General features: G+C 60.6%; 1 protein-coding gene across 4 annotated transcripts in view; it reads left to right on the top strand.

Moving 5' to 3' along the window:
* Positions 1-13,992: 13,992 nt before the first annotated feature.
* The window catches only part of LOC138823523 (genetic suppressor element 1-like), a 225,934-nt gene continuing 224,273 nt past the window's right edge, over positions 13,993-15,653 (top strand). For 2 of the 4 annotated variants that reach the window (XM_070016893.1, XM_070016892.1), the window contains exon 1: positions 13,995-15,264. In XM_070016893.1, coding sequence (XP_069872994.1) covers positions 14,269-15,264 — 996 coding nt within the window. In that variant the 5' untranslated portion in view covers positions 13,995-14,268. Of the gene's footprint in view, positions 15,265-15,653 lie in introns of all 4 variants that reach the window. The other 2 variants (XM_070016895.1, XM_070016894.1) reach the window with 2 other exon arrangements.

The raw sequence follows: 15,653 nt of genomic DNA, 5'->3' as shown, positions 1-15,653 counted from the left end.
GCCCGAGCAGATGGCAGGCCACCTGTTGAAGGGGTGGCTGGGAATCAGCCACCAGCTCTGGGGCACCTCCCGATCTCCTCCGCCTGCCTGGCACCACGCTCTCTCCTCAGGGGTCCCCAGGTATTCATGGGGGGGATGGAGGACTACTCCAGCCTGGAGGCTGTCACAAAAAGGGGCCAACTGAGGCTGGGCCACAGACATGGGGGACACACCCAGGGCAGCTGCAGGCAGCCCCTGGAAGCTGGTTCTCAGGGGACAGGTGGTGGTAGGGCAGGGACCCTGAGCAGACAAGGCAAGGGGGCTCTGTCACCCACCTGAGAGGTGCCATGTGGGGCCCCAAGATGGGCCTGGTATGCTCTCCCACCATGACTGCCCCCCACAAGGGGTGTTTGTAAATGTCTGTTGTTGCAAAACAAACACTAAATCTCCAATGAGCCACATTAGTTCAGGGCCAGGTAAAACCCTTTGAAAATACCCAGAAGCCAAGGAAATTGCATCTGTTCTTCCTGGCAGCCATACCCTCACCCCCAGGCTTCGGGCCTTTCTCTGGACAGCTATGGTCTGGCCTGGGCACTGAGAAGTCTGGATTCACTTCCAGGTCTTCCCTGGACAGCCTGTGCATGCTCCTCCCTGCAAAGCGTGTCTGAGGCAGGGACCTTATCTGTAACTTCAAAATTGCAAAAGCTAAAAAAACAAACCCAGAAAACCTTCTTTGCACAACGTGATTGGCCACAAAAATCTGCCTTGAACTGTCAGGAGACTATTTATAGCCTCTGTTCCCCCTCAGCATCACCATTCATTTCTTTGCTGTAGAAATCTCGATGTGTTTGCTTAGGTGTCACAGACCACGTGCACAGGTGGTGTTTTCCAGCGCTCACATCCCTAATCCCAAGCTGTGCGCTCCCTGGGGTGTAGAAGGGAACGCATCTTCACCTGCCTGGATAGACATGTTTGGGGCTGCCATCTGCCGAGAGCTCTTAGCTAGGGTTTGCTAGTTCATACCTGTGTCTCCCCTCCCGAGAGGGGAGACTCTACCCAGATTGTAGACAGAGTTGTTGAGGCTTGAGGTGGCGCTGCGCGGGAGCGGTGGGGGAGGCTGAGCCCGGCCCTGCTGCCATGCCCAGGTGCTTGTCGGGTCTGCTGTCCCTCCCTACCCTTGCCAGACGCAGTTTGAGATGTGCCCACAGTCGGGGGTTTATAAACTGTCGCCTCAGAGCCCCGGGCTGACTGTGAAAACCTCTCTGTCTTCCAGGCTCCCCTCTGGTTTCCTGACCTGGGTCTCGAGGAGGAAGAGGGAAGACTGAGCAGGAGCTGCGGGAGATTCTGGGGCTGGACTCGTGCGGCTCCAGGGTCTCACAATCTGCCTCTGAGCCGGGCACACATCAGCCGCACGCCGCCGTGGGAGTCTGGGCCGCCGAGGCCATCGCGGTCTTGCAGCGCCTCCAGCCAGGGCACTGGGAATGGGCTTTTGAACCCAGTCATTCGTCTTGGTTAACACAGGGAGCGCGCTCAGTGCCAGAGCCGCTTTCCCTGCCCACCCTTCTCAGAACCTGAACTTCTTGTGGATTTCATGGAACATAGCACAATGTTCCCAGCGAGCCCTGGCAGCAACACTTTCTGTTTCTCCTCAGAACACTTGGGGGTTTTATCCTAACTCAGCCTGCCCATCTTCTGCTTTGTTCTCTGTAGAAAAAAAAAGTACTTCCTTCCTTCTGTGCATCCATCCACCTATTGATTCACTGCCCAGTATCCTCCCACCCACCCACCAACCACCTAACCATCCACCCAGCCATCCACCTACCACCTAACTAACCATGTATCCACTCACTACTCATCCGTCCACCTATCCATCCATATATACATTCACCACTCACCAAACCGTCCATCCACACTCACCCATCCATCCAGTACCTACCCAACCATGGAATCCATCCATCTTCTACCCACCTCTAACAACCCATCCATCTATCCATCTACTCACTCACACACCAATCCAGCCATCCACCACCCACCCAACCATTTATCCATCCATCTACCTAAACATCCTTCTACCCATCCACCTGTCCATCCACCGCCCATCACCTATCAACCTACCTACTCATCCACCCACCCCCAATATATCCATCCTGGTGGCAAAAAAGAAAAAAAAGGAACTCAATAAATCTTAGTGCAATGATGATTTTCTCCAAGCAATCCACTTAGCTTTCTGAAGAAGGGAAAGGGATTCACCTAGAAGAAGAGGTCTGGCTGAATGAGCTTGTCCCAGCTCTTCTCATTCACATACTAGCTCATTACAAGCCAGTGTTTATTCTCTGCTCCAACGTGGCAGAAATTCTCCCAAGCTCTAGTGTTGGACATACAGAGTTGAGCAAAACCAGATGCTGGGCGCTCACCCGCATGGAATTTGCGAGTTTGGGGAGACAGATGTTAACCAAGTAACCACACTCATGAAATCATAATTACAAACAGCAGTAGGCACAGAAGGAGGAAAAATCCCCAGCCGGGGCCCAGAAAACTGCCTGTCACACAGCATCGTGGGCCAGGCCCTGCAACGCCAGGCGCTGGTCTAGAAAGCACCTGGGCCAGGTGAGGAAAGAGAAGTTTAATGGGAATTGTCTGGATGGGTGAAAATACAGCTCCAGGTGCAAAGGGTGAACGTGAGCTGACTCACAGGAAGCTGGTGCCACCTGGGCCGGGGCTGGAAGGTTAGAGGAAGAAGATGGAGCGAACAAATCTGCTGCTCAGTAGACTGCCCTGGGAGGGGAGGAGGAGGAGGGAATGAGAGGGGAGAGGGAGAGGAAGGGAGGGAGGAGGAAGGGGGGTGGGGGTGGGGAACTCTGAGCAATTAGTAGGCCTGGGTTTCTCAGCCTCTGATCCCTCCCATTGGCTGTCTCCAGTAGGAAGTCAGAGGCAAAGGGATTCTGGGAAATGTAGTTCATAGGGCCAAGCCTGCAGCTCTCAGAAGGGAGGATTGGGACCAGCCTGGGACTGGCAGACATCATCCAGGCAGGCATAGAGGGAGGAGGGAAGCAAGTCCTGGGGTTCCCAGCAATAGAACAGCGTGTGCAAAGACGCTCTGGCGTGGTTCCCCTGGTGCCTCTTGGCAAGGCCCAGACACAGGGTAGGGACAAGGATCCAAGAGTCCCTGGTCTCCTGGAGACAGGAGCGGGGGTAGGGGTGGGGGACACAAACATGGAGTGTGATCTTTAACCTGAGAGCTATGAAACTTGAGAAGGATTTGAAGAGAGAGACCGAGGCCAGTGTGCTGGCTGCTGGGTGGAGAATGGATGTCAGACCTCAGAGGGGAGCAGGTAGGAGTGGGTCCCCAGCCCCAGGCCCCAGCCTGCACTCAGCCCAGAGAGCCCCCGCTGTCCCCACCGTGTGGGCCAGCACACACGGAGCTGCTGCAGGAACAGCACAGCAGCAGCACACAGGGGCAGCTCAGCTCTGGACTTACTGGAGGCCCGGCTTGGCTGCCCAGCCCCCACCTTCCACAGGCCCCAGCTGCCCACAGCCTGGACCACAGTAGCAGAGCCACAGCACCTGTCCACGGCTGTTTTCCCTCCTGTCGGGCGGCTCGGCTTTCAAGTGCGATCAATATTAATAGCCGTGCAGGGAGGGTGGAGGTCCACTGAGAGACGGTCTTTCTGGAAGGCATGTCTGAGCCCTGGGCGAGAGCCATGGGGGACACCCAGGATGCCGGAAACATCACACACACGGGCTCTGCTTCTCTCCTGGGACTCGAGCTGGTTTTCTCTGAGCTAAAACTCGAGTTCCCAGGAAGAAATAAAGTCAGGAGAAGGGGTGGGGAGGCACGCACATCTACCCATCATCACTATCAGCATTTCCTGAGGCTTGGGGGCTCAGTCCAGTTCTAGTCTTGACCGTGGGTGACCTTAGACAAGTGTGGGGGGGAGGGGGCTTCCCTGGCTTGCGTTCACCCTCTTGCAGATGGAGGCCAGGCCGTGAGGCCCTGCTCTGTGGACGCGGACACTGTAGCGTAGCTCAGAAGGCGAGCCACGCGCCCTGGGCCGAGCGGACACGAGAAGCAGAGCTTCCTGTCCACGTGGAGAGGCAAAGCCATGTAGTGCTTACATGTCGTTAACTCCATTTGCGTGTGGGCCTGTCGCTTGGACGCTATGTGTCCCTGGGCAAGCAGCTTAGCCTTTCTGTGTTTCAGTTTTCTCTTCCAGAAGGTTCTAATCCCACCTGAAAGTCCACACTGAATGGATAAAGTGGGATGATGCCCACAAGGCTGGAACAGGCCGACCGAGCTTTTAGGGCTTCGTTTCGGTGGCACTGGGGTTTGAACTCAAGGCCTTGTGCTTAGAAGGCAGAGATTCTATTGCTTGAGCCACACACCCAGCCCTTTCAGCCTTTTGAGGGTAGAATCTTGTGTTTTTGCCTGGGCTGTGTGTGACCTGTGTGTCTACCTATGTATCTGTGTCGCATGTATGCACCGCCACACCTAACCTAATGGGTGAGTTGTCTTACTAACTTTTTGCCCCTGTCTCTCCTTGACCATCCATCCTCTGAATCTCTACCTCTGGAGTAGCTGGGATTACAGGCATGAGCCACCATACCTGCCCCTACTGAGAGTCTGCGATCATTACAAAACTCAGGTCTCCTTTGAAGCGCATGCTGCCACCCAGCTACCATGAGCCTGGACCCTGAGGGTCAGTGCGGCTCCCAGGAGTGGTGGCCGCCCAGGGTGGGGTGTGAGCCAGGGGTGGGAAGCTCCTGGTCTCTGGTGAGGGAGCCCCTTCAGACAGCTGGAATGTTCTAAATCATGCTAAGACCCAGGCAGATTGGAATTTAAAAATGTGTTTCTCCTTTTAGAGCAAGCCATGCTGAAGTATTTCTGGCCTGTGAAGGGCGCACAGTCTCCGAGGCCGGGCAGAAAAACTACATGTGTGTGCTCGACCCAATGCAAACACGGCCACCGGGCCTGGAGTGCCAAGCCGGAACGGGCTTCTTCGGACCACTCAGGTGGCAGGGGGGCCTGGGGGCGGCGGCCTAAGGGGACGGCTGGTGTGCAGGAGCTGAGGAGAGGAGCAGCAAACCCAGCGGCCACCATGGATGTGATTTAAGAGATCCTAGGATCCTGAGGGCAATGCACAGTCAACTGGAAGGAACGGCTCCATTCCTGGTGTCCATCCAACAGAAAGACACCCACTTGACATCCACAGAAGTTGTGGGATGGAATATCTAGAAAAACATAGATGTCCTCCAATGGATGCAGGACAGTATGTTCTCCAGTGGACTAGTATGCAGCAGTAAAAAGGAAAATGTGCCACTCCTTGCGACAGCAGGAAAGGAGCTGGTACAATGCGATGGTGCAATGCAGGTTTAACATATAGGAGGGCTTGAGTTCAATCCCCAGCAAAACACACACCATACCCCCCCCCCCACATCCACACACAAGCAGGGAAGAATTTCACAGGCATAATGTGAAGCAAAAAGCTAGGCTCGGGTGACGTGAGGATAAAGAGAACAGCAGTGGGTGAGTTTGATCCCAGGGCAGGGTGTGCGCGTATGGAAACGTCACCGTGAAATCCCACTTGTGCAACTACTGCATGCTAATACGTTTTAAAAGTATATTAGCTATGTGAGCTAGATGGAGGGGGGTTTCCTTGTTACACTTTAAAATTCTAAATAAATAAAAATAATTTAAAAATAAGTAAACAAATACAGCCAAAGGCAAGCTCTTGTGGTGCCTAAAACCCCAGCTACTTGGGGGGCTGAGATGGGGACGCTTACAGCTCAAGGCCAGATCAGGCAGAAAAGTCTGTGACCCCCCCCCTTCCAATCCATATAAACTACGTGGCAGCTGAGCTTGCCAGGTTCTGCTGTCCAGCTGTTGGGAAGCCTAACATGTATGGACTCTAGTCTAGGCAGGAGCCTGGCAGGAAGCGAGACCCTAATCTCAAAAATAGCTATCACAAGCCGGGCGCCGGTGGCTCACGCCTGTAATCCTAGCTACTCAGGAGGCTGAGATCTGAGGATCACGGTTCAAAGCCAGCCCGGGCAGGAGAGACCGTGAGACTCCTATCTCCAATAAACCACTAGAAAACCGGAAGTGGCGCTGTAGCTCAAGTGGTAGAGCGCTCGCCTTGAGCTGAAGAGCTGAGGGACAAGCGCCCAGGCCCAGAGTTCAAGCCCCACAACCACCAAAAAAAAAAAAAAAAAAAAAAATAGCTATCACAGTCCAGGTGCCGGTGACTCAAGCCTGTCATCCTAGCTACTCAGGAGGCTGAGATCTGAGGATCGCAGTTCAAAGCCAGCCTGGGAAGGAAAGTCTGTGAGACTCTTATCTCCAATAAACCACCAGAAAACAGGAAGTGGCGCTGTGGCTCAAGTGGTAGAGCGCTCCCCTTGAACTGAAGAGCTGAGGGACAGCGCCCAGGACCTGAGTTCAAGCCTCATGACCAACAACAACAACAGAAAAGCTACCACAAATATGAGGTAACTCAACCCTGTATTCCTAGCTACTGAGGAAGTAGAGGTCAGGGAATCATGGCTTGAGACCAGTGTGTGTACAAAGGTTTGTGAGCATGGTGGTGGGCATAGTGGTGCACACTTGTCATTCCCAGTGACACGAGGAGGATGGCAGAGTTCAGGCTGGTAGAGACATACAGTGAGACCTACCTTGAAAATAACCAACCGCAAAGGGGCTAGAGGCACAGCTCAAGCAGTAGAGCAAGTGTGAGGCCCTGAGTTCAAACTCGATACCTCCCTCCCCCCACAAAAAGGAAAGTAAAGCCAGACCAAAAGGGTCCATACAACACCCCGCCCCCCCATAAAGTACAAGATAGTCTGGGCTGACGCACACTGGGATGTGGTTTGGCCTTGAGAACATTACAGCCAGCGAAAGGAGCCAGACAGGCCACGGTCATCTCAAAAGCCCAGAGCTGGCAAATCCTGCAGCAGAAGTGGGCTGATGGTACTGGGGCTTGGCCATTGGGGGGGGTTCTTTTTGGGGGGTGGCAAAACCATCTGAAGCTGGTTGCAGCCCTGGCTGCCGACGTCTTCACGTCTTCACGTGGACTGAGAGCCAAGGAAGCCCACAACTGCCGAGGGTGGATTCTGTGGCTTGCGAATCTTGTCCCACGAAGGCCACTGCAGATGCAGAAGTGGCTGCGAGTTGTCCAGGCTGGACGGGGACAGAGGGACTTCTGGGAGGACCACAGGGAGCACTGCTGGGTGTGGCCACACAAGGGTGTGCAGTCGCTTGTGAAAATTCAGCCCGCTATGCGAGGCGGGCGTTTGCACTATTCTGTACAGGGTCTCACGTCCATCACAGGCTTTTAAAAACATAGCATCCTGGGTTAGCATGAAGCACACGCTTCAGGCCCACCGCGTGTCCCTCGGAGCCCACGCGCCCGCCAGCCACAAGGAATGGGACAGGCGTCTGAGGTCTGGGATATGTTCACTGCAGTGGCCACAGAAAGGCTGCACAGAATCCATGGCTGTTCAGGCCCCAGGCCGCCTGTAGGCTGGTGCCAGGGGCCTGCCACTGCCCACCGAGGGGCTTCAGTGTCTGAGGACTTGGGGGCCCCTGCTGGGGCCCAGGCTGGACACAGGCAGCTGGGGAGTGATCACAGGTAGGACCCAGTGATGGACAGGATGCTGTTGTGGGAGGGATCGGCAGGCCTGTAGCTTAGCCCGTGGCCAGGTTCTGGGTTCAAACCCGGCTCCCGCACCTCCCCACTCGGTGAGCGCAGTGCCCACTTGTTTTTCGGTGTTGTGACTCAGCAAGACAATCATCAGCTCTGGACATAGACGGGCCTTCAGCAAGCGCCAGCAGACGCTATGGTGGCCAGCAAGAAGCTGAATGGCTCAGATTAAGCAGACTGCGTGCCGGGCACCGGGAGGGCAGAAGGAGGTGGCTTTTGGCTCCCTCTTTGCCCCTGCTGGACCTTGCCCCAGACCCTGTGTGGCTTGGAGGTTAGGAGGGCGGCCACGCCGAGGCCTGCGGGGGGTGGCTGCCGAGCCGGGGCGGCCAGGAGCCTCCGAGCACACGCGAGATTTATGTGCAGTATTTGTCCAGTCATCCTCCTGGCGATCGTTTATCAGAGCGGTTTTACGAGGCCCTGAAGTTCACGGCCATCTCCTCGGTTCCCAGATGGGGGAGGGCTGGTGTCGGGGAGGGGGGTGGTGGCATCTCTGGAGGGGACACGGAGGGGCTGTCCTTTCCTGAACTCGGTCAGGTGCTGGAGGTAAGGCCAGGCTGGGAGCCCGACTCTGCTGGGATCTGCATTCTGCAGGCTGGCCCTAATGCAGCTGTGATTTGTGTGTGTGTGTGTGTGTGTGTGTGTGTGTGTGTGTGTGTGTGTGTATGTTTTTAAAACTCTGCAGCTTACAAAATGTTCCTGGCCTAAGTTGTCTCAGGCCCCAGAGAAGGAGTGGGGGGATACCCCCCTCCACCCCACCCCCTGCTGACTCTAGCAGTGGGGCTCAAGGCAGGGGTGTCAAACACCATTACACGCTGCAGTTCATGCTGAATACATCGATGCCATGAATGCAGAGGAAATGCTGGAGGATTTCACCAGCCCTGGCAGTGGGCGGCTTGTCCCGGTTCCAGGAATCCTGCCCCTCAGCAGGCCTTGCTCCACGGAACCTCAGTTTCCCCCCTTCTCAAACAGACAGAACTCTTCCCCTCAGACCTCCAAGATCACTGAGTCACACGGGATAACGGGTGTGAAGTGAGTGGTTTGTAGGCCCGAGGCCTCCATAAATCCCAGGGCTTTTTTTTATATACATATAATTTATTGTGAACAGTAACATTCTTTCCCTCTGAGAAGGAGGATGTATTTTTTGCCAGTGGCCTGCCAGGTTTCAAGCTCTTTATGGGTATCGTAGAAAAGGGTTTGCTTCATTCTTAGGCAAAAAGAAAAAAAAAATAGGACAGGCAGATGATATATATTTTTTTCCCTTCTGGTCTCCAGCAAGCAGAAGGCCAGACACAGCAGAGGCTGTGTGAGAAGAGGCAGGATGCAGGGGCGTGGGAGGGGTGAAGGGGTCCTGGGAGGGAAGCGGAGGCGTGGGCATGGCTTCGGGGTGAGGGACGACACTGGGGCAGGTGGGGGTTGTGCTGGCTGCGGGGGTGGGGTGGGGTGAGGGGGGAGATGGCCGGTGCGGTGCAGCCGAAGCTTGCTGAGCCGTGGTATCTCCCTGTCCTAGCATTCTTGTGCGTCCCCAGTCCCAGCACTGATTGGCTCCGATCATCACAGCCTGTGCCAGGCTCTGCTCCACCGGAAAGGCAGCCAGAGACAGACACACAAAATACCGCCTGGTGATTGCTGGGCAGGCCCCGGGCAGGGGCCACCCCTGCAGCAGCTGTGAACTGGAGATGCGTGCAGACGCTCCGTGCTCTCCGCCTCCTGTCTCCTGTGGAACAAGTGGGCGGTGACTGCCCTGCGCCAGTGCCAGGGCTGTGTGAGCCGGAACTTTCCAGTCTCAGCATGGAGGAAGCAGAGCCACACACACACTGTGGAGAGAGACCGGCCTTCCCCAGAGGCAGCTTGGGCCGCAGGGTGAGGAGGAGGCTCTGCTGGGGATGAGGAGGCTGGCTTGGTAGCCCTGGGCAGGGGCGGGCAGATGCCTCAGTCCCGTTAGATCTTCATACATTTGACGCTGATAGAAACTTGTCCAGGACTCTGAGAGGGCCTCGGTTTACCTGTGGGACTGGGGTCCCACGAGAGAAGAAGGTGAAGCCTGTCTGGCTGCTCCTGCCCCACTGGCTGACAGCTGGGGCTCCCCATTCTCTGTACTGTGTGTTCTTGGTTAGTGTCTTCCCTCCTCTGAGTTTCAGTCTCAACCAAGATCTGGGGTGTCACTGAACCTGTCAACTTGGCGACTGGGCCTTACAAGGGGCAGGGACGATGGACACCATCCAGTACGCAGAGGGTCCTTTCTCCCCCCACCCTCCACGGTGTGCCGTCCATTCAGCTCTATTTTGCAGCCTCTCTGAGGCTCAGAGGGGTCGAGGCGTGGGCCTAGCCCATGTGGCAGTCATCGGAGCTGTGATTCCGCCCCTCACCCCCAACCCTCCCCAACTAAGCCCCACCCACCTCTTGTCTCCTTCCTTCTTCCACGAGGGCCTTGAGAGAAACACAAACACCAGCTGGACACTTCCCACACTCACACACGGACCCCCCCTGCACGCTCACACACCTGTATGCCTGTACCTGCTCTCAGGTGCACCCACACACATGTACAAGCACACACATGTGCATGCCTAGACTGCACAGACACACACACGTGGCACGTGGCAATCACTCGCTGGGAGCCCCAGGAGAGCTCCAGGAGAGCCCCACGCCTCTCCGTGTGACCCTGTGACCTTGGCCCCACCACTGGCTCTCTGCCTGACACAGTGGCCCCCGATGCTGGAGCGCAGAGGGGAGCGGGAGAGCTTCCTGACACACCGGGAAGGGTTGTGGAGGGACTGCACATAGGTACAGTCACTTATAGTCACTGGAGCCCTGGCTCAGGGCAGCCTTCTGTGTCTTGTTTGAGTCCAAGGTCAGGAACTGCAGCCCTTTCAACTGCCAAAAGCAGGAAACAGACTGTTGAGCTAAGCGGTCTGCCTCAGGCTCCCAACGCTGACAGGGGACAGACAGGACTGGGCCCCAGGCAGCAAGTCAGACCTGGCCGGGGAGTGAGCCAGCCAGCCCTGGGCCCTGCCCTCAGGAGGGAACATGGGAGGAATGGGAGGTCAGGCAAGGATCAGCAGACAGAAAAGCAAAAAGGATGGCTGTCTCCCACACTAAAGAGCAGCAGCCAGAGGGCTTTGCGGGGCCTGAGAGCAGGGGGCGGCCTGGGTGAGGGGTTGCCTACCTCCACCAAGACCTGCATTCCACCCGAGGGCAACCCACAGGCCCATTTGGGAAGGATACCATGAGCAGATTCCTCTCTCCAGTTTCCCTAACAGCCTCCTCTCTTCCCACCAGGTATTAAAAAAATGCCATGAGCCGGGAAGCCAAGGCTTGGACCCCCAGGGGTCCACAGGACGCTTGCTGAGCCAGCTTCTCCCTGGGCTGCCAGGCCCACAGGCCCCCTCCCTGGCCCCCAGGCTTTCTCAGTTAATCCCTGCATGTGAGCCCTGAAAGATCAGATAGCCGGGGATTCCCAGGAAGCCCCTTCTCTCCTTCTGCGTGTATAAGGCCAGCGCCAAGAGGAAGCCGGCTTTCATTTAAGTGTCAGCACCCCGAGTGGGGAAGGCTCACCCCACACCTCTGTCCCCAGCCCACTCCGGCTCCAGCTGGCGGGTCAGGACAGCTGCACACTGCTGGAAAGGAAATCAGACCCATGGGATCCAGAAGCTGCAAAGGTGGCATGAAATGGGGTCTAGGGAGCGGATTTGCTCCAGGCTTCCCAGCCTGGGCTGAGGCATTGGGGAGGGGCGTGTGTGTGTGTATGTGTGTGTGTGTGTGTGTGTGTGTGTGTGAGAGAGAGAGAGAGGGGGGGGGTGAGGGAGAGAGAGAGGGATGCGTGTGTGTGGTGGAGTCTCTGCCAGCAGAAGGGCGACAGGGCAACAAGAACCAGATGTCTGTCTCTGGAGGCTGCACTCCTGGGGCAGACAGCAGGGGCCTGGGGCCTCGCTGCTGGGTCTCCATCCTACTGGGCCTCTTTGGAGGAGCAACAGCACTCCATCACCCCTTCCTCATTACCTGTAAAATGGGGTGATGGCGTAGTTAGTGGGAAAGCAGCTGAGGAGTGCAGGAGGTGCCTGGAGCCGTGCCGGGCACTCCAGGGCCTTGGCTTCTGTGTTACATCCATCTATCCCAGGTGTGTCAAGTGCGTGTTGCCACCTCCACCGGATGCATGACGTGTGCAAACAACTGGGCCGCAATATTAACACCAGGGGAAGGAGCCCAGAAAGGTTGAGCCACGGCCCAGGGGGTACACGATACCCTTTATATTTGCTGTGGGAGACCCCGTGGTGGGGAGGGGTGGCGCAGGCTGAGGGCTGGGTGCTAGGGATGCATTCACAGGTCACTCAGGGGATACCCAGGGCACAGCTCTTCCCTGGCTCTCCAAATTTAGGAAACTGGGTCCTGAGAAGCCCCCAGCCCAGAGACCTTTGGGCGGGAAGGGGCTGGGCACCCGGCTGCTGGGCAGTGATGTCCTTCTGGGACCTGGCGGGGTGCTTACCTGGCTCCTCTGTGTCCTGGGTGACCTTTCCTTAAAGACTGGCCTCCGGCCAAGGCCTGGGCTCTGGCGGGTCCTGGAGGGCCCTATCTAGGCCGGGCCAAGTAGTGGGGGTGGGAGGGAGTGGAAGGGAGGGATGGATGGAGTAAAGGAGGGAAGGGGGGAGGGAGGGGGAGAGAGAGAGGGAGAAAGAGAGAGAGAGAGAGAGAGAGAGAGAGAGAGAGAGAGAGAGAGAGGGAGGGAGGGAGGGAGGGAGGGCAGGCGAGCGCCCCTAATTGGGCCAATGAATCATCGCGCTGCCCGGACTGGACACAAAATAGATAGAGGAGCTGGGGAGCCATTGTGCGCAGTTTGGGACGCCGCGGAGGGGGGGCAGGCGCGGGGGAGGGCGGGAGGGGGGCGGGCGCGGGGCGGAGGGAGGGGGCCGGCCGGGGGAGGGGTTCCCCGCCGCCGCGCCCCGCCCCCCGCGCCCGCCCCGCCTCCTCCTCCTCCCCAATTAAATGACCCCCGGCTCTGGCAGGCGCCGAGCTCGCACATGCGGCCGCCGCTCCGGCCGCCGCCGCCGCCGCCGCCGCGTTCCGGGCGCGCTCGCCGGCGCCGCTGGGGGGCTCCGCGGGCCCGGGGGTGGGGGGCGGCGCAGGCCCCGGGGGGCGGCGCTGCGGGCGGCCGTGCGCCCGCGCCCGGGTCCGGGAAAGTTTGCGGCGGGCGCGCGCGGCGGCCCGAGTTGGGCGCGGCGCGGGCGGGCGCGGAGCGGCCATGAGCGGGCGGCCGGCGCCGGTCTCCCGCAAGCAGCGGCTGATGGCCGCGGCGGGCGAGCGGGCGGCGGCGGGCGCGGCGGGCGCGGCGCTCTCCTGCTTCGTCTGCGGCGGCGGCATCGGGCGCGGCAAGGAGCTGAAGCTGCAGGTGAAGCGGCCGGCGGGCGCGGCGGGCGCGGCGGGGCCCGCGCAGCCCTTCTTCCCGTTCCTGCAGCAGCAGGAGCCGGCGCCCGGCGCGCGCGGGCCCTCGGCGGCCGACGGCTGCGTGCTGGTGTGCGCCGTGTGCCGCTGCTTCCTGGGCGAGCAGTGGGCGGCCTTCGAGCGCGCCCGCACGCCGGTGGACAAGCGCATGTACTGGCTCAAGCGCCCGCACCAGTGCGGCGCGGCGGGCGCGGCGGGCGCGGGGGGCGCGGGCGGGCGCCGCGGGGCCCCCCGCGAGTGGAACGCGGCCTACGCGCCGGGCGGCGGCGCCGGCCCCCCGCGCGCCCCCCGCGAGCCCCCCGACGGGGCCCGCGCCGCCGCCGACCCCGCGGACTCGGAGCTGTCGGAGCTGTCCGACACCGACCCCCCGTCCGAGCCGGGCCCGGCCGCGCGCCGGGACGCGCCCCGCCGCCAGGACTGGAGGCCGCCGGCGCCCCCGCCCGGACGGGGCGCCGAGACCCCGACGCGGGCGGCGGCGGCGGCCGACGAGGACGGGGGCCCCTCCGAGCCCCCCGCCGGCGACATGGAGCCCGGGAGCGGAGCCCGGCGCCGCGGGAAGGCCGCCGCGGGCAGGCCCTGGGCCCCCGAGCCCCGCGCCAGCGTCCTCCGGGGCCTCCCGGACCCGTGGCCCGGGCCTCCCCTCCCGGCGGCGCGCCCGGACGGCGGTGAGCGCGCCCCCTCGGACGAGCCCGCCGAGCCCCCCGCCAGCAGGCCGCCGGGGGCGCCCGGGGCCGGCGGCGGCGGGTCCGAGGGGGACAGCGATGTCAACATCACCAGCGGCGAGGAGGTGGAGGAGGAAGAGGAGGAAGAGGAGGAGGAGGAGGAGGAAGCAGAGGAGGAGGAGCAGGAGGAGTTGGGCCTCGGCGCGCCGCCGCCGCCGCCGCCGTGCCCGGCCTCCGGGGAGGCGAAGGACAAGGACGGCCGCGTCCCCCGGGCGCTCGTGGAGAGCCAGGCCGGGCCGCCAGAGGGCCTCTGCTGCTACATCTGCGGCTCGGCGCTGTCGCCGGCCTCCCTGCGCCAGATCCTCGTGCAGAAGCAGGAGAAGCCGGCCCCGGCGCCCTTCTTCCCCTTCCTGTGGCTGCACAGCCCCCCGCCCGGCGCCCAGCCCATCAGCGAGGCGGGCAGCACCCTGGTGTGCGCCTGCTGCTTCTCCTCCCTCATGCAGCAGTGGCACAGCTTCGAGTTGGCCGACGTGCCCGTCCTGCAGCGACTCTACGTGGTGCCCCTGACCAGCCACGCGCCGGGCATGGCCTCCAAGGGCGGGCGGCTCCCCAGGGAGGAGGCCCCACCCCCGGGGGCCCTGCCAGAGGCCTGCTACCTCTGCGGGGAGGACTGCACCCAGGACGCCCGGGCCGTGCCCTCCCGGATCCTCAACGGGAACGCCAGGAGCACCATGCACTTCCCCTTCCTCGCCCTCCTGCCCTGCCCGCCCAACGCCCGGGCCCCCAACAAGCGCTCCGAGGTGCGCAGCTGCCCCAAGTGCTTCAGCGTCCTGGAGGACATCTGGGCCCTGTACCGAGCCTACCAAGACCAGGAGCTCATCAGCTCCGTGCAGGGCTTCCTGGGCAGGTACCACCAGGCCTTCTCCGCCTCGGACCCGGCCCTCGGCGAGCCGCCCGCCCCTGCCCACGGGGGCTTGGCGTCTGTCTGCTACATCTGCGGGGCCGAGCTGGGCCCCGGGAAGGAGTTCCAGCTCAACGTGAACCCCGCCAGCCGCCTGGGCGAGAAGGAGCCCTTCTTCCCCTTCCTCACCGTCTACCCGCCTGCCCCACGGGCCCGGCCGGCTGACTCCACCGGTCTGGTGGCTACCTGCCTGCTCTGCTACCACGACCTGCTGGGCCAGTGGCTGCGGCACGAGGCGCGCGGCGCACACCACACCCTCAGCGCCTGGTCTCGGCAGTACCAGGTGGAGACCTTCGTCTGCTTCTTCTGCCAGCGTGAGAAGAAGCGGTGTCTGGGACTGAAGTCCGTGCGGGTGGCCAGGCTGCCCTTGTTTCTCTACACCCTGAGAGCTAGCCACAGCCTGCTGGTGGACGACGGGCGGCAGCTGATCATTGGTGCCTGTGTGGAATGTGGGACCCTGGTGTGTGCAGGCCAAGGGACCGCCCGCCAGGGATCTACGGGCTGGAGCTCCCCAGCGGCCACAGCCACAAAGGTAAGCGGCAGCTTCTCATTTTAGCTTGTTCCTCCGACAGGTGTGCGGGGAAGGGAGCGGCGAGGCCTTTCGTTGGGCCTGTGGGGTGTGTTCCAGCAGCGGGTGCCCTCCTTTGGCCACCACGCCACCGCCCCAGGAGGCTTGGGGCAGGAGGAGAGTGAAGCTGGGGAGTCCCCGGTGCTCCCCTGAGGTCCTGCGGGGCCCGGCAGGCTGGGGCCGCAGCTGCCGTGTCTGCAGGGGAATCTGTCCATGGGAGGAAGGGGGAGGGCGCCTGCGGTCCGCCTGATAACACTGGCCACCCGTGCAGTCCCAGAGAGGTCGCTCTGCGCTCAGGTAGAGACACACCGGCGGGGAGTTGCTCTGCTGTGGTTCCAGGCTCCTTCACTCTT

The sequence above is a fragment of the Dipodomys merriami genome, unplaced genomic scaffold (assembly GCF_024711535.1).
Source record: "Dipodomys merriami isolate MVZ:Mamm:240054 unplaced genomic scaffold, mDipMer1.0.p SCAF_120, whole genome shotgun sequence".
Taxonomy (NCBI): domain Eukaryota; kingdom Metazoa; phylum Chordata; class Mammalia; order Rodentia; family Heteromyidae; genus Dipodomys; species Dipodomys merriami.
This window is presented reverse-complemented; position numbering and strand designations above follow the sequence as displayed.